Genomic DNA, 21700 nt, shown 5'->3' with positions numbered 1-21700 from the left:
GAATGTCAAATGAAAAATTAAAATCGAGCAGCATTTATGAATGCAGGAAGCCGACTGGGGTTTACCAGAATGAATAATCTCTCAGTCTTTAAGAAGTGCATTCCCCTTGAACTATGCAGCCAGCTCTCAAAACTCAGAGTGGGGAAACTTTCTGTATTAGGAAAATGATTTCACTTTGCGGCAATGCAAACCTACCCAGGTCTGCATAATTTACTGTATCAGATGGAGGAACAAGCAGAACTCAGCACTCAGGAACATGGGAAGGCGTGTGGTCGTGTCATTTGAACCATTGTAGTGAAGACAGCCCAGAAGTCCCCAAGGAACTTGGTGTACTTCAGTTGTCTGGGTTAAGAATGATATCAATAGCCACGATTTAGTATCTAGCCTCTCCTACATGATGTGTATCATTGAATCTCATTACAGACACATGAGGAAGCTAGTCTTCTTTTTAAGAAAAGGAAACAAACCCTCAGAGAGGCAGAGTGACTTGTCCGTGGTCACACAGCACGTCAGCGGCTGGCCCCGAATGCTGACTGCCGTGTGGCTGGCTCAGGCAGAGGACTTCCATGCATCTATCTGAGCTGCAGGACTCTAAGCTGATTTCAGTCCGTCATTCCATGGGTTTTTAATATTATTAGTAATATGCTCTTCAGAACATATTAAGCACTCTTGAACAGCGTTCTCCTACCGGGAGACTATCAACTGCAAAAGACTTTGCCAGGACTTTGGTTTGGGCTTACCTCAGCCTCTCAGGGCAAACCACAGAATGATAATTTACAGAATAGGGGGTGTATTTCCCCTAAAATGAAAAGCGCCGCTTTAAGTGCACACTTTGGTCCTTCACATGTGTGCTCTCACTGAGACTCTCCATACCGCCACCTCGGCCCTTAGAACCTCTCACTGCTGTGTGACTTGGACGAATCACTTAACCTCTCTGAGCCTCACTTTCTTATTTGTCAAAAGGCAATAATAATCGTAGTCTTACAGAATTGTTCTGAGGATTGCAGGAAAATAGCTTTTCAGGCAGCACCCTTCCCCTACCACTCCGTGCGGCAGACACTATCCCTTCCCATTCGCATGCATAACCCCACATGAGGACCTTCTGCGCCCAAAGCCATGGTCATTTCCCTGACACACCAGGACTTCTGGACACCTAGGCACTTCAAAGGATGTGCAGTGTCCCACATCCCTTAGAGAAATCTAGTTCCCCAAATCCCTTCTAACCCTCCCCTTGCCCATACACCTCCCTGCCACCTACTTTGCTGTTAATCACCCATTATTATCGGTTATTGTTGGCATTTTCCCAAAGAGGACCCACACAGCTAAACTCCCAGAAGCACCACAGTGATCACTTGGCCTCTCTGGGCTCTGTTCACCTTTAGACGTCATGACCCCTTATTGGTGGCATTTATTGAGCACCTCCTTTGTGCCTGAAACGGGCCAGCCCTTTGCGTGTGTTGCTCACAGTCTACCCACTACCTGGGTGAATCGAGTCCCATTGTTTTCTCTGCACGGAGGAGAAAATGAAGGGCAGGGAGGTTGAGCCGACCTGCCCAAGGTCACACTGCTAACAAGCCTGACAGCAAGAGCAGTTGTCCTTAGTAAGAAGCCTGAGGCGGGCCAGCCTGTCCTGCAGTCTCAGGGTCCCCCTGGCGTAACCTGCCTGCCCCCAGCTCTGCAGCCCTTCCAGCCATGTGATTGTGCATGAAATACCCACTGAGCAGCTGGGCTCTGCAGGGCCCGGCCCGAGGCACTGGGAGGGCAGGCGTTGCCCTGCCTGCTCTCACGGAGAGCTTCTCTAGCGCCAGAAAGTCACCCCCTGCCAGCTGTGCATCCAAGGGCTCCTGATGCCGCTCCCTGCCCAGCCCCCGCTGCGTCCCCCAAGATACCTTCACAGGCTGGCCATGGTGTCCCCTGGGAGCGGCTGACGGGGGTGGTCCCAGGGTTTCCGTCAATGCCTCTCCATCAGCTGCGGCGGCTCCAGCGGAGTGAGCGGGTGGCCGGGCCTCCCACGGGTGTAGACAAGCCCGTGCTATCAAGAGCAGCAGTTGCTACACATGCCACGCGCTTCCTCTGTGAGAAACGAGGAAGGCGAGGGCCTCGCAGAGGGGCTGGTTCCTGTTTTCAGCAACCGCTGTGAGCAGGCTTCTCCCTGCAAGGACAGGGAAGAGAGCGGCATTAGCGACTTTTGTGCAAGGCACTGGGAGCGTGGGCAGCTGGATTCTGAATGTCCAGGCCACCACATTCAGGCTTTCCAGAGCCTGGGACATTTTTTTTTTCCTCGAATGAAAAGGCAGAGGAGGCTGAGGGGCTGCGCTCATGGCCCCCGGAGCTCACTGGCTCCGAGGAGCTGCAGCTTCTCTTTTCTTAGTTTCCCAATTATTTCTGCTTCCTCATGTCGCTGCCAAGTCAACCCTGGAGCAGAGCTTCAGCCCCGCTCTGCTGTGGACCAGGTTCTAATTGGCAGAGGCTTAAAATAGTGGCATCAAAGCCCCTCTGCAGAGAGGAGCCACCCGCCAGCCTCCCGGGGCGAGGCGCAGTGTCCCTGGTGGCGCTCCGCCTGGAGAGCTGAGCAAGGGTATGAAAAACAGGTTGTAGATGGGAGTTGACTGAGAAAACATGGCCACTCAGTGTGCACTGTGCAATCACGGGAAAAGGATGGGGAAGGACATTACTGGGACGGCGGGGTGGTATTCAAACACGTCAACTGTGTATTAGATGATATCATGTCAATGTCAGTTTTCCTGGGTGTGATGATACTGTGGTCACGTGGGAGAATGCGCTGGTTTTAAAGACACATGCTGGTGTGTTTGGAAGTTAGGTGTCAGGGTGTCTATAACTTTCAACAGTTCACTAAAAGAAAAAGAAAGAGAAAGAAAGAGAAAATGCGAGAGACAGAAAGTAGATGTGGCAAAATAATATTGGAGGTGAAGGGCATGTGTGCGTTGCCGTGTTTCAGCTTGGTGGTGGGTTTAAGCCTTTTAGAAATAACCCCATAGGGCCCTCTGTTCGTAACATGCGGCTCTCACGCAGGGAAGCCCAGACACCTGGGGCCTCCGGGGCTGTCACTGGCAGGGGTAGAAGCTGCCGGAATGTTGATGCCAGGCAGGACTGCCTGGGAGTTGTCTGCTTGAGCTGGGAATGGGGGAGGGGGCTGCTCCTGAGAGCCCTGGATGGCACCCAGAGGTGACAGAACGGAGTGTCCAGAGACTTCTAGAATCACACAGCTGGCCCTAGAGCAGAACCCAAGCCCGTGTCCCCGTGTGGGGCGGCACCGCCCAACCTGGCAGGGCCACGCAGCCGCCCAGGGGCAGTCATTTAGAAACCTCTCTTGGCGTAGTTATCGAAGGTGAATTGAAAACATCGGGGCCGCTTCTAAATTTAGAAGGAACTCTGTTCTGTACTAGATAGATGCTTCCTCAGACCGCTTGTGAGGACACCCGCGGTGCTCCGGGCACGCTGGGAAGGGACAGAGGAAACATTGCAAAAGACCAAGTGGGTCATTTGCCTACAAGGGGAAGAGCAGACGGGAAGAAATATGACAAAGGATGAGTTTTTTTCCCCCCAAATACACACAGAGTTATAAAGGTGGTTTGGGCCAATAGTCAAAAGGCACGAGCTTTGTGGCAACTTTTCCAAAAAACATTTACTGAGCATCTCTGAACTGATTCCCTTACCTAAGCATTAATTCAATGAAACGTCCCCAGGCTAGTTCTGGGCCCCGGAATCCAGCTGTGCACAAAACCCCACCAGACCCTGTCCTGGCGCAGCCTACTTTCTCCTGGGGAGCCACGGGGTAAAGACGGAAATACGGCAGCTGTCAGTCATGGTGACAGCTGGAAGGAAATGCGATGGTTACTGTGACAGAGAGCCTGAGTGCTCCCCCCCCCCACCCCCCCGCCCTGTGACCAGCGGCGGGGGATGGGCTCTCCCCGGGAATGCCATTAGCTGAGACTTGTGGGAGCGCCTTGGGAGGAGCCAGGGCATGAGAGGCTCATGCAGAAAGAACTGTGGGCTTAACACAGACTTTGGGGGGTTGTTGGCAGAAGACACGTGGACCTAAGAAAGCTCCGAGTCTGATGGCAGGTGGGCAGGGACCTTGAGGACCTGGTTCAGCAGCAGAAGCTGCTGTGAAGGAGAAGCTCAGACTGTGCAGCTCCAGGGTCCAGGGCTGCATATCCACTGCGCTCACTTTTATTGGGTAACTGGGTGACCTGGGGTGCTACCGCTAATGTCCCCTGGCCTGGAGGTTTCATCATGTCCTTCTTCAGCCTTGGGGTAACGGACAGGAACCAGAGTAAGTTCTAGAAAATGGTCCTAAAACTGCCTGTGCAGGGGGGCGGGGTATGTGTGGAGGTTGGAGCCCACCCTTGGCAAGGGATGCCCCCACCGAGGAGCTCAGTAGAAGTATGAAGTCAGCCCTGGCCCAGCGACAGGTCAGGAGACCCCACTTTGGAGCTCAGGAAGACACGCAGGTCCATCTGTGTAGGAAGCGTGTGATTTCCAGGGGCTTTGCCAGTACATTAGCTACTAACGCCAGGCTCATGGCCATGGGGGAACAGCAAGACACCCCTCAGAGTTGAAGATTAATCAGTTAAGTCCGTGCCTGAAGTCTTCACCTTACAGAAACAAATATTCCACCATGGGAGCATCTAGCTTTGCACACTTAAGTGGTTGGGGGTCAGACGTCACATTCCCCAGCTGGGGTTGTGGCAGGTGTCCTCACCCAGGCCAGTAAAGCCTATTCCTCCAGCTGGCAGTCTCGGGGTGACTCGGCGTCAGGTGGCAGGGGCACAGGGTTTAAGCCCTGCAATTTACAGCTTGGTCCAGTATGGCCGGATCCCCAGTTCTACTCAAAGTATGTTTTCTTCTTTCTACATAAATGTGGGAAAGGTTAGAAGATGGGAAAGGTGACCTCCAGAACGAGTAAGCTCCTCAAAGGAGAGAATCAAGTGTAAGTTCACTCAGGAGGGAAGTTCAGTGAGCGCGGATTGAAGGTAAGGCATTCGTGGTGCCGTAGAGCGGCTGATGGGATTCCTGTGTCCAGCACTGGCTTAACCCTTCAAGATCCCGTGCAAGCTAGAAGTTCTCGGAGAGCCAAGTCTATGCCCCTTCTCTGGCTGGATAAGTACTGACTCGCTCATTCATTCATTCATTCATTTATTCAACAAGTGTCTGTGGAGCACCTGCTATGCGTTAGGCATGCTACAGGCGCTGAGTTAGGGAACCAAACAAGTAATGGAACAGCAGGCTGCTGAGGGAATGGTCGCTGTAAGGAGAACTGTCACCTGGGAAGAGAGTTTTGTAATGAGCCCAAAGGAGAATCAATGAGAAGATCAAGAGCAAGAAGGATCGGGTAAGGCAAATGTCAAGTGACGAGATTCAGGGCTGGAAATGCTCACAATATTGAAGGAGAAGAAAAAGGGGAAAGGGAACTAATATTTGGGAAGCCGGGAAAGAAACTTGGCCGTTGCCTCTGGTGCCTGTTGGTTCTCCCTAATTTCTCTGTGTATCTAGACTTCACCTGAAGAAATTGAGGACCGTAGGGCTTAGCTTACTTGTTCTAGGTCACCCAGCTGATGAGTGACACCCCCCGCGTCCAGCTCAGTAGCCTCCAGAGGGAGCCCCCCGTCACTTCTGTGCAGGCCTATGGTGAAGCCTCCTCACTGCTTCTCTACCCTCTTCCAGCCCTGTTTCCCCAAACAAGACAGGCCCCGTCCTCACCCCACCCCCACCCCGGCAGCCCCTGCCACAGACGCCTGTTTCCTCAGGACGCGCTCCGTCCCTCTGCCTGGCATTCGAAGCTCATCACAGTTTGTTCCCTGTGATCGAGGCCTCCACGTCCCACTCACCACAGGGGCTATTTGGGTTCCTCTGCCCTCAGCCTCCCACCGCTGCCCCAGTTACTCTGACACTGCCCGTCCCCTCCCCGTGTGGAATGCTCTCCTTCCTGCAAGTGCCAACCCAGAGCTCACATTGTCCATATGTGCCCCCAGAGCTCCCCCAGCCAAAGGTGGTTGCTCCCTCCTCAAACTATGCTGTGCAGTCTTACCTGCCCCATGGGGACAGGGCACACGCATACTGGAGTCAAGAACAAGAGCGGGCAGTATTTGGGAGCTGTGTGACCTTGCAAGGTTTCCCGAATCTCTCTGGGAGCCTGAGCAATGTTACTATTCTTATCTCCTTCCCAGGTCTTGAGGGTCCCTTGGAGAATGTGTGTAGACTGGCTAGCATAGCACAGGGCACATCGTGGGGGTCCACTGGATACGGACGCCTCCCTTTCCTTTGCACGTGGCCCGTGAGCTTGGGAAGGCAAGAGACGTCTAACACATGACCCCTCGGCCTTGGCCCGAGCCTTGGCCCAAAGAGATGATCGGTAATTATCCACCAAAAGAATGCATGAATGAACGAATGAATGTGATGGGAAAGATGATAAGCTAACCATGAAAGTCAGCTGGGAGAGGTCAGACTCTATTGTTCCTCTAGGGCTGGAAGTTCATACTTCTGAAACCGTCTCCATCTGGATGAGCTGGAATCTCCAGCTGGAGCGGAACTTAAATATTTATGTCCTCAGAACCTTTTTGTGTAGCTTTGGCAGACCTCTTGGCACTGCGTGTTCTCCGGAAAAAGAAAAATAGAAGCTTCGTTTCCACAGTCCGTCTCTGCTGAGTTGAGTTGCACAAACATGTTGATTCACAAGAGCTGTTCTCTTCGGTCTTGCTCAACCCAATCCTGCTGCACCCGCCTGGGAAGGCCGGACTGCTTCTCAGCGGCGTGAGGGTTGGGAAGGAGGTCGGCGGATTTCCCAGAGCTCGGGGAGGCCTCTGAGCAGGGCCCTATTTCAGCCTTTGCAACTTTGCAGCTTTGCGTTGCTTACTAATTTTTCTAGATACACTAGGATATAAACTCTTATTTATGCTATCTCATTCAGGCACTCCTTCATTTATAGGAATGCTAGAGTAAGTGAATGACAGCCGCAGGCCAGCCAGAAGGCTGAGCGCGTAGGATGACGAGGGTGACCGTGACAGGTGCCCGGCCATCCAGGAGCTCCGTGAACAGGGGCCCGGGAGGAACCACCGTGACAGGGCAGCGTAGTGGGGGTGCCAGAGAAGAGGGAAGACAAAGGAAATGGCCCTGATGTTGCAATGGCCCCAAGGCTGGATGGAGAGATGATGGTCAGCTCAACCTTGAACATGAGTAGAGTCCGCTAAGGCTAGACCATTGTCATGCTAGTAGCCAGGATGTTCAGCTTGTGCCTTCTCATTTTTTGTTTCATTTTGTGATGAAGTCAGCTGCATCTTGTCTGGAGTCAGAAGTGACCTCAATATCTGCACCTGGGACAGGCTGATGAACTGACCCTCCTCAAGGCAGTTCAGTCTCAGTCCTGATCTTCCCCAGCCTTCCAGGCTTCCCCTCACCATTGTCCTTGGCATTTGTGTGTATTCCTGGCCTGTCTTCATGGTTAGCTTCCACTTCCTCCTCCTGCCTGGACAGACTGTGCTGGGTTTGCCTCTGCATTTGCGTCAGCTGCTCCGCTGACCTGGAGTGGCATTTTAGGGTCTTCCCCTCATTTGAGGATCTGCCAGAACCAGGAGGGACCAGGGCTTTGGTCCTTTCAGTCGCTGAATCAGAATCTGGTCACAAAGCTCATGCTCTTTCAACCCCTTCAAAGGGTGGGGTCCAGCCATATCCCTCCGGTCTTGTCTTCTGCCCAAAGGTGAAGTTCTTCAGTTGCCCAAATGGCCCATGCCCCAGACTGGCTCAGGCCATGTGGCATTGGTGGGGAGTGGGGGATGGCCGAGGCAATGCCATCTGTCTGTAGCCAAGCTGGGCTAGAATGACCTGGGATAATCCCAGAGGCATGGAGTGTGCTCATCAGTTTTGTTCCCATCAGCAAGCAGATACTGGGGGCTTGTGATGACATCCTAGCTCAACTCTTTTCTTCAGCGCTCCAAGAAAGGGGCCTCTTCCAGGTGTACGGTGTAATCACCTCCAAGCTATTGGATCACGAACGCGACAGTGAAGAAGTTTTCCATATGCAGATGGTCATTAACTATATACACAGATTATTACTATATACATTATAAATCTAAAAATATTTTTGAAACATTTATAAGTAATTATTCTAGCATTTTCTTCCCACGCTCCAGTGAATAGTCATGTGCACTCTGTCTGGGAGACTGTGACTGAAATAGAAACATAAAGACAGGACCGGCATCGTTTCTAAACAAAGAGGGATCTTAAGAGGGAATTCTGAAACATCACAGCTTATCTTCTCATGATGCCAATACGTCATCTGTCTTCTGGGAGGTCACAGAGATCCTCATGAGCTCTTCTCAGGAACAAAGACCAGAGTCAGTCTTCCTGTGATAATGAGGACCCAGCGCATGTTGGCACTGGGCAGGGTCGCCCCATGAAGGGTTTCTTAAAACACCTTTCCCCATCTCTGTGCTGCTGTGACCTCCAAACCCTGGAAGTTCCGTGAGGACAGGGGCTACCTATTTCGTCAGTGATTGACAGCTAGCACTGGCACCTTCCACAGCCAGAGCAACCAGCAGATATTTACTAGGAAGAAGGGAAGCTGAATGGGAGAGAGAGAGAGCCAGTTTAAAAAAAGAAAAGAAAAAGGGAGAAAAGAAGCCCTCTTTCCTGTAGATTACAGACTTCTGGTTCCCTGCAACATCTGCAGGTAAGAGGGGCTCGCAGACATGAAGGAATTATCTCTGATCATAGACCAGCTCCCAGCAGCCTGGGCTGTGTCCCTAGAGAGCAGACCAGCCGGTTGGCTGGGAGAGATAAGACCTCTGCAATTAACAGCCTCACGTGACCCTTAACTGGCGTTTTCATCTCATAGAAAACAGTAATGATAAACCTTGCCTAACCACTGCTAAGTGTGTGTTAGCACAAAAGGAGGTGACAACCTGTAACAAAATAAGTATGGCTTTGGTGAAACTCCCCTCCCACTCTCATTCCGTGACACCTTGATACTTCTGGGAGATATGCTTTTTCACCAATGACAAAACTCTATTGTCATTATCTAAAGAAGGCCAAGCTCAAAACTGGCCTTGATGAAATTTAAAATGGTGCCAGCCCTGCACATACGTCTGAATGGGCATGAAATTGCCAGCCCGAGCCTCTGTCTTTACCCCCTGACCCAGGAGCACGGGCAGCCGAGGAGGGACAGGAGAGGACAGACAAGCTCAGTCGCTTGAAAAATTCTTGGCTGAAACAAAATTTCAACCCCTAAATTGATCTTAAGATAGAAGAATATTCCACTAATGTTTATTTCCATTTGAGTGGTAATAATGTTATAAGTAATCATAACTGATTTCTGTGTAGTGCTTTGCAAGTTATATTTTTCAAGTCCGTTATTTGATTTACTTTTACAAGAACTTTGTGACATATTGGTCATGACTTTAACGGTGGCTGATTGGAAACCTGATGCGTGTAAGCACTGTGCCTGCTATCTCATCGGTTCACCTCAACAAATGAATATTTTTATCCTCATTTTACACTGAGGAAACTGAGGCAGGAAACTTGAATAGCTTTTCTAAGGACATACAGCGGGTAAGAGGGAATGCTGGACTCGAACCTGGGCCGACGGGTTCCGCAGCCCACGCCCTTGATGCCACACCTTGGGACAGCTTAACAGTCTCATTAAGGGTTTCCAGCAAGTCAGGCCAGACCATTTGGTACTTGTCAGCAACCTGAGGGCCCTGTTAGTACTTCCTTCCTTCCATCCATCCCTCTATCCCTTCCATTAAGAAATACTCACCGAGGCCATTCCATGGGACTGACTTCCTCCCCAAGAGTTCCTAAGGAAGTTGTACACTGGGTCCAAACCACTTCTGCCCATCTGAGACCCAGAAGGGGACAGGGTTTAGTTCATTGTGGTAACTCGAACTACAAACAGGAACTGGGGGGCCTCAAAGGCTCAGCGACTCACTTCTGTTGTCAAAGAGCTTTGCAAAGTCACAGTTCCCTCTTTGGCACCTTCCAGGCAGCTGAGGCCGTGGCCAGAGAAGGACTCGGGGTATGTGTGGGAGAAGCTGGGAGACTCAAAGAGCTTCAGAAGAAAATGGGGATTGTCCCCCCCCCACCCCGATTGTCCTGAGAGGGACAGGCTGTCCCCAAGAGCACAGCCCAGTGTCAGGCACTTTAGAGATGATACCTTCAGCCACCAAACCACATTAAATGAGCACGTACTGTGTGCCAGGCACCTGCTCGGTGATGATCTTTCATTGAGGACTAGAGCAACATGGACTGTGTTCTCGGGAAGTTGCCAACCTGGGGGTTGGGAGCACTTCAACAAGCAAATACATAATGACGAATGGAGGGATGTACTGTGTAGGGAGCAAACAGATCCCCAAACAGAGAGCAGCGGGGAACCAGGGAGTCAGCAAAGTCTGTTACATTTTGATTCTCACATTAACTCTGGGAGGTAGCCGCCCTCCTACCCACTTTACAGGTGGGAAAACCGAGGCCTTGAGAGTAAGGCCACTTGACAGTTTGTCAGCACAGGACACAACGTAATTGATCTAATCCCAAAGCCCTTGCCCTGCCCGTTTTTTCTACACGTACGTATAATAATTGACACTTGTGTTTACCTGATAAACCTGAAGGGGATGGGGTTAGAAAAACTGTGAAATGGGCTGCAGGAGCGGAGCAGGGGAGGGATTCAGCAGGTACCTATTTAATTATAGAAATGCACCTGCACCTCGGCAAGAGCCCTTGGGAGTGTCCCCCTCCCCCCCGCCCGGGGGAAGGGGAACAGGGTCTGCTTGAATTGCGGGCCCAGGGCTGCCAGGGGCTGGAGCTGGGCTCAGACCTCACACCAGCTGCAGCTCGTACAAGATAAGGAAGTGGTCAGTGCAGCGGAAAATGCTGAGCCCGTCGGAACGCGCCAGGCCAAGTGTGAGGCTGGGGGTGAGGCTCAGGCCCGAGACGCAGACGGCAGGCCAGGCCAGGCCAGGGCCAAGGGCTTCCGTCCAGCTGTCCTCAGGAACCCCAGTGGGCATGTCCCCAGCGGCCTCTCCGGTCCGGATATTCATCAGGAAACAAGGCGACAGGAGTAAGTGACTAGAGTGACACAGAATGACATAGCTAGGCACTTCCACAAGTTATAATCATGGGATTATTTTTAAAAGGGAACACATACCCCGTGTGTGTGTCTGAATGGGTCATTGAGAACAGAGAGAGCAGCTCAGGAGCCTGCATTTTAAATCCCCTGCGAAATCAGGGGCCGCTGCCACCTCGGCCGTCACTCAGGTGCCCCTTTTAAAGGGCGACACCTTTGCCCGGGAAATCAGCGCTTTTCAAGTGCCAAGCATGGAAACAGTTCCTGACAGCCAGAAGGTGACGGAGGCAATTAGACGCAACGCCTGTGACAGATGGATGAGGGCCCCTTGTCAAGTCTGCAAGCCCCTGGAGGGAAGCGTGACGGGAGAGCAGGCTCCGCTCTCAAGGGGCAGAGCCGAGGCCCGCTCCTCTTCACTGCCAAGCCGTGCCTGGGAGGTCCCCCATGGAGGGGTCCCCACAGCAAAGGGGGCAGTGTGTAGCAAAGCCAAGGTGTCTGCAGAAGTCACCTTTAGCGCAGAGGGCCACCTCCGTCCGTTGTCCTCGGCACACGGAGGCTGGGCCGTGCAGTGACTTTGAGACAAACAGCCTGAATCTGGCTCCCGGGCTGTGGGTCATTAGGGGGAAGTCTGGTATCCTCTCTGAGCCTGTCACTCTGAAACACAGGGGCTCAGGTGTGGCCCCCTGGTTCAGAGGTTTCCTCAGCACAAACTGAGAACAGCACGTGAAGTGTTTAGAACACAGCGGGCACCTGCTACCTGCTGGTACCTGCTGTCTCTTTCCTTCAGGTGTAGTCAGTTGGTGGGCTAGTTAAGTCTGCAAATACAATCACACCAAGGTACAACCTTCCTGCAGGGCAGCTGGGTAGCACGTGGTAAAATAAATGGTTTTAGAAATACGTATATTCAGAATGCAAGGTGGGACTCCTGGGCCCTTGGGTTAAGCCACGGTTTCTTAGCTATGACTCCAAAACCACACACACACACACATACAGTGTGGACTTCATCAAAATTACAAACATTTGTGCTGCAAAAGAGATCATCAAGAAAGTGAAAAGACAGTCATGGAATGGGGGCAAATGTTTATAGATCATCTGTCGGATAAGAAACTTGTATCCTGAATGTGTGAAGAACATTCGCAACTCAATAACAAAAAGACAAAGAACCCGATTTAAAAATGGGCAAGTGACTGGAATAGACACACCTCCAAAGAAGCTATGCAGATGGCCCGTACCCACGTGGCAAGATGCTCAGCACCCTTAGCCCTTAGGAACATGCAAGCCAAGGTCGAAATGAGATGCCACTTCGTGCCCACTAGGACGGCTATGATAACGATCACAAAGATGATGGTAAGTGTGGTGAGCATGTGGAGAGGCTGACGCACTTGCTGCCTGAGCAGTAGAAAATGGGGCTGCGGCTTTCAGAAACATTGTGGCAGCTTCTGAAACGGTGAGGCACAGAGTTACCGAGCGACCCTGCAAGTCCGCTCCTAGATACACAGCCAGGAGAAATGAGAACGTACGCCCACCCAGAAGTTAAACAGGGTGTTCATCGCAGCATTATTCATCATCGCTGAGCCCCCGGTCCATCAGCTGATGAGCGGATACAATATTGTATGTCTATACCATGGAATACTGTGGAACAGTAAAGGGAATGAAGCGCTGAGGTATGCTTACAGCATGGATGAAGGGAACAAAAACCAGACACGAAAGGCCGCATACTGTACAATCCCATTTATGTGAGATGTTCAGAGCAGGCAACTCTGTAGAGACAGAAAGTAGATTAGCAGTAGCCGGGGGCTGTGCACGAGGGTGGGGAATAGGGGCTGGCTGCTAATGGCACAGGGTTTCTTTGTGGGTGATGAAAATGTTCTAAAATTAGATTATGGTGAGGGCTATACAACTCCGTGCATATAAGGAAAAGCCACTGACGTGCGTGCTTGGAATGAATGAACTGTATGGGTTATATCTTGATTAAACCATTTTCTGAAAGTTAGCTGTTGAGGCAAAAAAAAAAAAAAAAAAAAAACATAGCGTAAAATACTACCTACATAGTACAAAAATATCTTCCTTTAATAAAGATTTGTGCATGTATATATCTAACAGAAAGCCATTAAAATGTTATATAAACAGCTCATTCAATACATTTTTATTATCTCTCAGAAAACAAAAGCATACCTTCTCACCCAGTAACCCGTGGTATAAGGCAATTATCACCGATATGTGAATAGCTTTAGCTATAAAACGGTACATCGCAGCGTTGCCAGAAACACCATAAAATTAGAAACAGTAGCTATCACTTCCTGAATACCTACTAACGCACCATAGAGTTATGTGAAAATCATCTCATTTCTCCATGAGCACAGTCCTTCAGGGAAACTACCGATATTGCTATACTCCTTATAGATGAAGAACGAGCCAAAGCAAAGAGCTACAAGTCAGAGCCGGGACGGGCAGCCCGGTCTGTCACACTCCGTGACAGGCAGGTGCTCCTTGCTGTGACTGTCTCCATCTCAGCCGCAACACCAGATTGCGTGCTGGCGTTAGAAACAGCCCGGTCAATGAACAGGTGTCAGCCCGCAGCGCTATTCACGCTGCAGTGCTAGGTGCGAAAGCCCAGTGCAGAGCCAACGGGGTCTCCCTTACTTCGTGCACGTGAATACGTATGGAAATGCCCCCACACCCACCAGAGAGACAGACACGCAGGAGGCTAACAGTCATCGTTCTTTGCTTGAGAGGCGCGTGTGTCATTTCCACTTTTTTTGTTCGGCTCGCCTTCCCTTTTTACCCTGATGTTTGTGCTGCTATTTTTGCTTTAAATTTTTTGCAAAAGTTGCTCTGTGCTGCCTTTAAATACACTAAGGCGACACAGAACAATAGTCCCCAGCCTCTTTCTAGGGTGCGAAGAGGATTGTCACTTTGGCCGGCCTGCCACGACAGTGAGGCTTGTTGGGGGGACCCTCCCTGTCAGTCAGGGCCACGTCCCGCCTCCGTCAAGGGCCTGCCTTCTGTCCCGCCCCTGTGCCCTCACAGAGTGCTCCCCGATGGCCTTGGCCCTCGCACTTGGTCCGCTGCCTGCCCGACGTGACAAGTGAGAACGAGCGTGTTCCTCTTGATGAGAGTCAGTTACGTTTTAGTAGGGAATTGTTCCTTTAAAGGTAATTAAATGCTGTTCTAATTACAAATTTAACCGAAATTCTTTGGAGAAAAGTCAGAATATCCTGTAAAGTGGAAAAAACCAATAAGACTCACCCATCCCCCCCCCCCCCGTTGAATTGATAGGGGACCCCGGGAATTGATGAGGTTGGACTGTCCTAAGACCTGGTGGCATGATGGATGATAGGGAGGGGGTGAGGAGGGACTGAATGCCCATGGATGTCACGCGGCCCCTGCCATCAGTGAAGGCGCCATGGCATCATGGGAAAGCCACAGCATCTCGGAGTCAGGAAATCCGGGCTCCTAACTTCTTTCACCTGTGGCTACCATGTTACTAAACTTCTTTGACTCTCCTATCTGCATGTGCCCCAAATTCTTTTTGGAGTGACATGGGGAATGTCAAAAGAATGATTACATATGCTGTCTTGTTTCTTTGTAAATAATATCCGTTCTTCCTACTTGATAGGGTGGTTATGGGATTTCAATGAAACCGTGTGAGAACTCAGTATGAAGCGGAACATGGTGTAGTTCTGAGCGCCCATCAGAGCGACAGGGTGCATTCTGGTTCGCCCCAGTGTGGCTTTTCAGGATGCAGCCATAACAAGGACATAACAATGTATCTTTTGGGGCCACAGCCAGGTTCTCCCCCTTCCCTGTCCCTGTCCTAGCCACCCTCACCGGTCCCTCGGGGTGGGGTGGGACTTGGGGGTCTGCGGTGTGCTCAGTTACCGTTGTCTACAGGGGCAGGTAGGGCAGCGCAGGGGAAGGGCTTTGAGCTCTGCGCTCCTGGTTCCGCTCCTCGCAGTCCCAAGACCTGGAGCAAACGACCTCCCCACTCTGGGCCTCAGTTTCTCCACCGGCACAGGGGGGCTAGTCCCACTTACGGGGCCGCAGTGGGGATCGCATGAGAAAAATGTGAGTGAATAACCTGGCCCTTTAAAGGTGCTTCATAAGTGTTTCGTTCTCTTCCACTTCCCTTTAAACGTGATAGAATTCAGAGGCAGAGAGAGGCTGAGGAGGCCGGAGGGCTCAGAAGGTATCCCACGACAGGGCGGAAGCCTCCAGATGGGACACCTGCCTCCTCCTCAGTTCCCTGTGCCACAGAGACACCAGGCCGCCCATTGTCCCTGCAGGTCTTGCCTCTTCCTGTCAAACAGGATCCACGAGAAACAGCCCCCTTGTCTGCACGCACGTTGGCTTCAGAGTTTCCATGAGAACGGTGACGTCTGGGACTAGTGTGTGAAGGGCCCTCTGGCAGAGCCGACAGAGCCGGAGTCACGGGCGTGACTGAAGCCGGGGGACATTCGCCCCGCACAGGGCAGGTGCTGGCGAGTTCCCCACCCGGCGTGCTGCGCGGACCCCCTGCCACAAGGCTGGGGCAGGCGCTTTACTGCTGAGGGGCTGAGGTGTAAAGGGAGGAAGGACGCTGGACACACACCCGCTGTGGCGCCACGGAGGGATCGCACTCCCGGAGCGTCCCCCAGGCCTTCCCGTTGGTGCGCTGTCCGAGGCTGGGGCCCCTGCCTGCCCCCGGCCGTAGGGCCCTTCAAGCCAAGCGCAGCCACTCGGCTGGCAGTCAGGGGACATGAGCAAGGATGCAGCTACGCCTTGGTTGTCCTCATCCAAATCCCCTGGGCTCTCACCTAGCAAACCCAGGAACTGTTACAGGTTCTGAGAAGGAGGGAGGAGGGGGAAGAATAGGGAAGGGTGCCCTCATGCCCCAAGACTAGAGTTTTAAGACAGAAGTCAGTGCTACAAATCAGAATAAAACTTTAGTGTAGACAACATTCAAGAGGCTACCACCACTCACTGGGATGCATGGTAGTTTTAAAAAAGTCTACTTCTGCTTTAGTTTCCAGGGTTCTCTCTGAGTCTGGGCTGCCCGATAGTCCCTCCCAATTCAACTTGTCTGCAATATTCCGGTGGCAATCTGCCAGGAGAGGGTCCCGTGCAGGACAGTGGAAGGGACACTCCAGTGCAGGGCTCATCCCTTTGTCTCTGCTGCGCTCCCCACTTCAGACGCCCTCTCTGTTCATCCCCAGCCAGCCAGCCAGTCCTCTCCCATCCAGCCATGCCCTTCCGCTCCCTTCCGTTCACTGCTGTTTAGTGAGGCCTACTGTGGGGAGGCCTTGGGCCAGGCCTGGGGGTGCAGATATAGCCCCCAACCTCTGCCATAGGGTGGTCATCTTTGGGGGCTTCTGTGCTCAGGCATCTACCGAGTGCCTCCTGAGTGAGGGCTCTGCACCGTGCTCAGCCCTGAGGATGCAAAGACAAATGACTCAATGTTTCTGCAGCACCCTGTTCAGGAGCTTCTACTGTCCCCTCTTTGCCTGTATGCTGGGTTTATCGCCTTCTGAACTGCATCACTTGCTTAGGCGGGCTGTAACGTCCTCTGAACTTGATCCCTCACTATCCCCAATGCAAATGCCTCTCTTCACTCAGGAGGATTGATCCATCCATCCATCCATCCATTCATCCATCCATCTGTTCATCTATCCATCCATCCAATTATCCATCCATCCATGATGCCTGCCATCCATCCACCATCCATTCACCATCCATCCATCCATGTACCATCCATCCATCCATCATCCATCCATCCATCCATCCACCATCCACCATCCATCCATCCATGTACCATCCCACCCATCCATGATGCCATCCATCCATGCCCTCACTCACACAGTACTGGACCCCTCCTGTGATACATATTTTTCTGGGGTCCAGACCCTGTTCTGGGGATGCTGGGATACCCAGGACTAGCTCCTAGCCTGCAGAGCCCTTCTGGAGAGTCAGGCCCCTACACGCACCTGCCATCCCCGCCCCCTCTCCCAGGGGTGGCTGCCCACTCTCTCTCCTTCTCTCCAACCATTTCTTCCCCTCAAAGGCCACTCAGGTCCTACTTCTGAGCAGTTTCCTTCGAGCCACCCTCGTACTCAGAAAACTCTCTCCTCTGAGTTCTCAAAGCCTGAGAGCTCCTGGCTCCCTCTTGACCCTGGTGATGGAAGGCCTCACCTTGGGGCCACTGGTCCCTGCGTCCTGCTGGGTATAGTCTGTATTTCCAACAGCAGACATGAGTGTGAGCACACCTCCAAGACACATTGCAAGGGACTGGCTGCCCGTCAGCCTGGTTTGTAAGTGACACTTTAGGCCACGATAAAAAAATTTGCTAAGTGATAATTATTGCCTCCGTAGTGTGTGTGTGCAGGGCGCTGTGGCAAGGGGTCTGCATGAATTAATTTCTTGATTCCATGTGGTGCCTGAGGGGCACTGAGCTTCCCACATGTCCCCTCTTCCCCATGAGACAAACGTCACCATCCCCTCATGGGTGAGAAAGCCACGTGTGGGGGCCGCTGGGAAGGTGCCTCCTGGAGGATTCGCTTTCCACCCAGAGCTACATCCTTGGACTCACTGACCTCCTCTAAGAAAGGGCCATGGGCCCTCCTGGGACCACCACCTCTGTCACAGAAACTGTCCCCCTCTCCGTTGCAGCCAGTGACTTCCTGGAACGCCGGTGAGTGGTTCTTCTTGGGACTGGGACTCTCTGAGGCATCCATTTCCAGAACGTCTGAGTGTGTGTGTGTGTGTGTGTGTTCCTTTCTGTGCCCGTGCGTCTGTGCTTGTCTGTGTGTGTCGGCCAGTCCTGGCTCTAGGTGACTCACCGGGGTCACCTCAGTCGGTTGGTCACCGAGGCCACGGCACCTCACCACATTCAGAGGCCCCTCCAGGGACAGAAAGCAGTGGTCAGCTTGTGGTTTAGCCCTACGCTATTTTTAAAGTTAGAAAAAAAAAAAAAAACCAAGCGGAAACTCATTGCTATTGAATAGCAAGCTCAGATTTAGATAAAGTGCCAGCCTGGGGCTGAGGGACTGCAGGCGGACAGGGCCCTGCTCCTGCAAACCCTGCAGGGGCCCGCGTGCCCCACGGCACCGACTGCAGCACCAGCGACCCCGCGCCCCGTGCCGAGGGCTCCCACCGTCTCCCCTGCGTCCTCGCCGGGACTGTGAAGCGTGTGTACCGTTCCCACGCACAGAGAAGAACACCAAGGCCCCGGGTGTCAGTCACAGGCCCGTGCCCATGGTCACTTCCTCAGCGGGCGACAGGGCTGCAGCTTGAACCCGGTCCTTCGGCCCCTGAAGTCCCTGCTCCTTGCATGACGCTGCACGGCACCCCTTCCTCCCCAGTTCCTTGTCACCCAGTGCTTTGACGTGAGGGCTGAGCTGGCTGTTGGCTTATTTAACCACTGATTTTCCATGAAGAAAAAGGCTTCCTTCAGACAGATCGATTAAAACAAAATACTGCAGGAGGAAAGTTCTCTACGCCGTCTTGCAGTATCAGTCTAACCCACGCCTCTAACCACTTCCTCGCTGTATCAGGAACTCTGGCTTTTTATAGGTGGCGACAATGTTCAAAACACCAGAGGGGCCCATCCCAAAATCCTCAGCCCCCGGCGGCCCCGCTGCAGGGCCAGGCCAGGCTCAGGGGCCCCCACCCTCGCCATCGCAGTTCGCCAGCTCAATTCACAATTTAGAATGCGGGGCTTTGACCTTGAGAGCCGTGTGTGTGTGTGTGTGTGTGTGTGTGTGTGTGTGCGCGCGCGCGCGCGTGTGTGTGTGTGTTCTGTCAAGACCAAGCACACCCAGTGATTCTCAGAAGCTCGGGCCCCCCCTCTTTGGAAAGGTAAACCCGCAGGCCCAGCAGCCTCACCCTATTTGCTGTTCCGGGTTTGGAAGTCCCGACCACCGAGCCCGGGACTCTCCGTGTTCACAGACGCTGAGCTGGGAGCAGGCCCCCAACGGCGGGGGCGGGGCAGGCAGCCTCACGCATGGCAGGGGCCTCAGCGCTCTGGACGGGCTGAGGACAGTCAGCGGTGCTCACTGCCCATCTTGTCTTGAGCCTGTAGACCAGGCTGCCAGCCCCGTTCCGAGCAGCTGGCGCTCTCGGACTCGGTGCGGCTGGGTCAGGCTCCAAGAACCCCACCCCGACCCCCACTGCCCTCTCCCTCGGCTTGGCTCCCACTGTCCTGCCTCACCTCTGACTCTGGCCTGATGACAAAGGAGGCATCACAGCGATTATCATATTGCCCCCCTCTCATCAAGAACACGCCGGGTGTCTGTGAAAGGGTCACACATGGCTCAGCCTTGGCCTTGGAGCCTGGCCGCCGCACCCAGCTCCTGCCTCTGCCCTGTGGTCCTGAGCAATCATTCACCTCTCTGCGCCGTGACCGCATCATCGCAAAAGTGAGATGGTCGTTCCGTCTGCCTCATGGGCAGGGGGGGAGGCTTACGTAAATCCACGTCTTCCTACAACACTCCATCAGGTCAGCTCTTGTGACACTTGGACACTTGGTCCAGAGGAGCCATGCGGCGTTGGTCCCTCTGTGTCCCTGTGCCCCAGAAGGAAAGGGTGCGGAGTCATCTCGGAAGCCATTGTGTGGAGCTGGGGGCCAGGCCTGGGGCACAGAGCTTCTACCCTGGGCTGCGGTTTGGAGCCGCGACGGTCCTTGTGGTCAGGACCGGTCCTGGGCCCTGGGCCCTCTCCTGGCCCTTTAGGTGTCTGCTCCGCCCAGTGCTGCCATCCGGATGGCCTGTTTCCATGGCAATGCCCGTGTTTTGTCCATGACCCTCAGTCCTGACTCTGAAGCCCAAAGTCCACTGTGACCTTCCAGGGAAGGGCTGGCATGCACCCCCTTGTTCCAGGGTGTATGTCCAGCTGAGCACTCGGGAGCGTGGGTCTCCTCCCCTCTGGGTGGCTGTCCTGCCCTTTTGCATCATGGTAATGGGAAGGACCCAGGTGAGCATGGGTACCTCACTTACCTCCCAGAACGCTTCCCTTTGCCTTACTTCAATGATCCTCTCAACAACCCCGTGACAGAGGCACCTCTATCCATTCCACGCAGGAGGAAACTGAGCGCTGCATCCCTGGTATTTGGGGGTTTTGATATTTGGACCTCAGGGTAGGGGGCCTGGGATGGAAACACGTACCATGGAGGCAGCCAGGTCACTGCTGTCTTTACGTTGGATTAACGGCAGCTCAAGGAATCACCATGTTGTTCTGGACATGCAAATGCACACGGCAGAGCGTGGGGGTGGGACTCACGGTCCAGAGGCAGGCTGCTTGGACCGGAGTCCCGGCTCTGCCCCTCAGCGACCTGTGTGATGCTGGGCAAGACGCTGAACCTCTCTGTGCCCTAATTCCCTCCTGGACCCTGGCTCCCACACCTACATTCTTGGAGAGGAAACGCTCCCAGCAACCTAAAATTTTCAAAGGAGTTTGCTGCTATAGCTGACATTCCAGGGACCGTGTTCCATCATCTCCTAGGCGGGCATCTACTGTGAAGTCCAAGTCTGTCCTCATTGACTGGGCCCGGGAGCTTGCCGTTAAAGGGGCTCCCGGGAGCGGGTGGAGGGACGTGGCGCCGCCTTTCACACGGTTCTCTTCCCAGTCCTGACCCCGGCCCTCGTGCAGCTGCTGCCAGCCCTTTGCCGCAATACGCAACCTCAGTTCATAGCGGAGACTGAACTTCTCCCCCTCCCCCAGTCCGGTGCCCTCACTTCACAGATGAGGGAACTGAGGCAGAGGGAGACACGCATTCAAGGTCACACAGTGGGTGGGTTTGCTATTGATCTGTTCCGACCTCCCAAGTGCATGTGGGCATCTCCAGAGGGTCCTGGGCTCCTGAGTGGAGATGAAGGGTCGGAGCTGGGATGTGCCTTGAGGTCTCTGCGCTGAGCACGGGGGGAGAGGTAGCGAGCCTGTCAGCCCTGTGTCTGCTTTCTCTTCCAGGGTGGATCGGCACTCTCCCCCGCCGCTGTCATCAGCCAGGAGAGGGCTCGGCAGCAGGCGGCTGCTTTGGCACAAGAGGTCGGCTGCCCCGCCTTGTCCATCCAAGAAATGTCATCCTGCCTCCGTCGGAAGCCCGCCGATGTCCTCAATGATGCCCAGACCAAGGTGGGCACTTGCTTGCAAGTTGGGAAGGGACATTTTACAAACTGAAAGCCAGGCCTATACAGGAGACATGGCCCACCTCAGGTCACACAGTAGGTTGATGACGAGTGGCACTAGAATACACACTCCCTGACCCCCAGGGCTGTGCATGAACCCAGCGTATGGTGGACTAAGTGTGGGTGCCGATGGCCCACAGAGCTCTGCGCCTGGGATTTTATCTGTAAGGTGGGGATAATGATGTGGGCCTTGTGGAATAGGAGAATGAAATGAAGTGACGTGTGTACAGGGTCTTGCCTGTGTGGGGACTGTGGGGGCCAGGTCACACCTGCACATACTGAGTGTTACAGTCATGCTGCAGTGGAATCGGGCCACCCTGCCCCTCAGATTGGACAGCTGTGTGCTCCCCTTTCCTACCTGCAAAGATCCTGCCCACAGCCTCTGGCTGGCCCTGCCATGAATGAAGGGGACACTAGCAGAGGTAATTGTTGTCATCTGAGCTGATAGCGTGATGCCTTCAGCAAT

At 53.3% G+C, this 21700-nt stretch overlaps 1 protein-coding gene across 1 annotated transcript in view; it reads left to right on the top strand.

The window, feature by feature from the left end:
* The window catches only part of TG (thyroglobulin), a 198031-nt gene that overhangs the window by 147778 nt on the left and 28553 nt on the right, over positions 1–21700 (top strand). The window contains exon 42 of the mRNA XM_090282726.1: positions 21017–21181. Coding sequence (XP_090138852.1) covers positions 21017–21181 — 165 coding nt within the window. The remainder of the gene's footprint in view (positions 1–21016; positions 21182–21700) is intronic.

This window comes from Furipterus horrens, unplaced genomic scaffold (assembly GCF_987537825.1).
Source record: "Furipterus horrens unplaced genomic scaffold, mFurHor1.1.pri manual_scaffold_7, whole genome shotgun sequence".
Taxonomy (NCBI): Eukaryota; Metazoa; Chordata; class Mammalia; order Chiroptera; family Furipteridae; genus Furipterus; species Furipterus horrens.
This window is presented reverse-complemented; position numbering and strand designations above follow the sequence as displayed.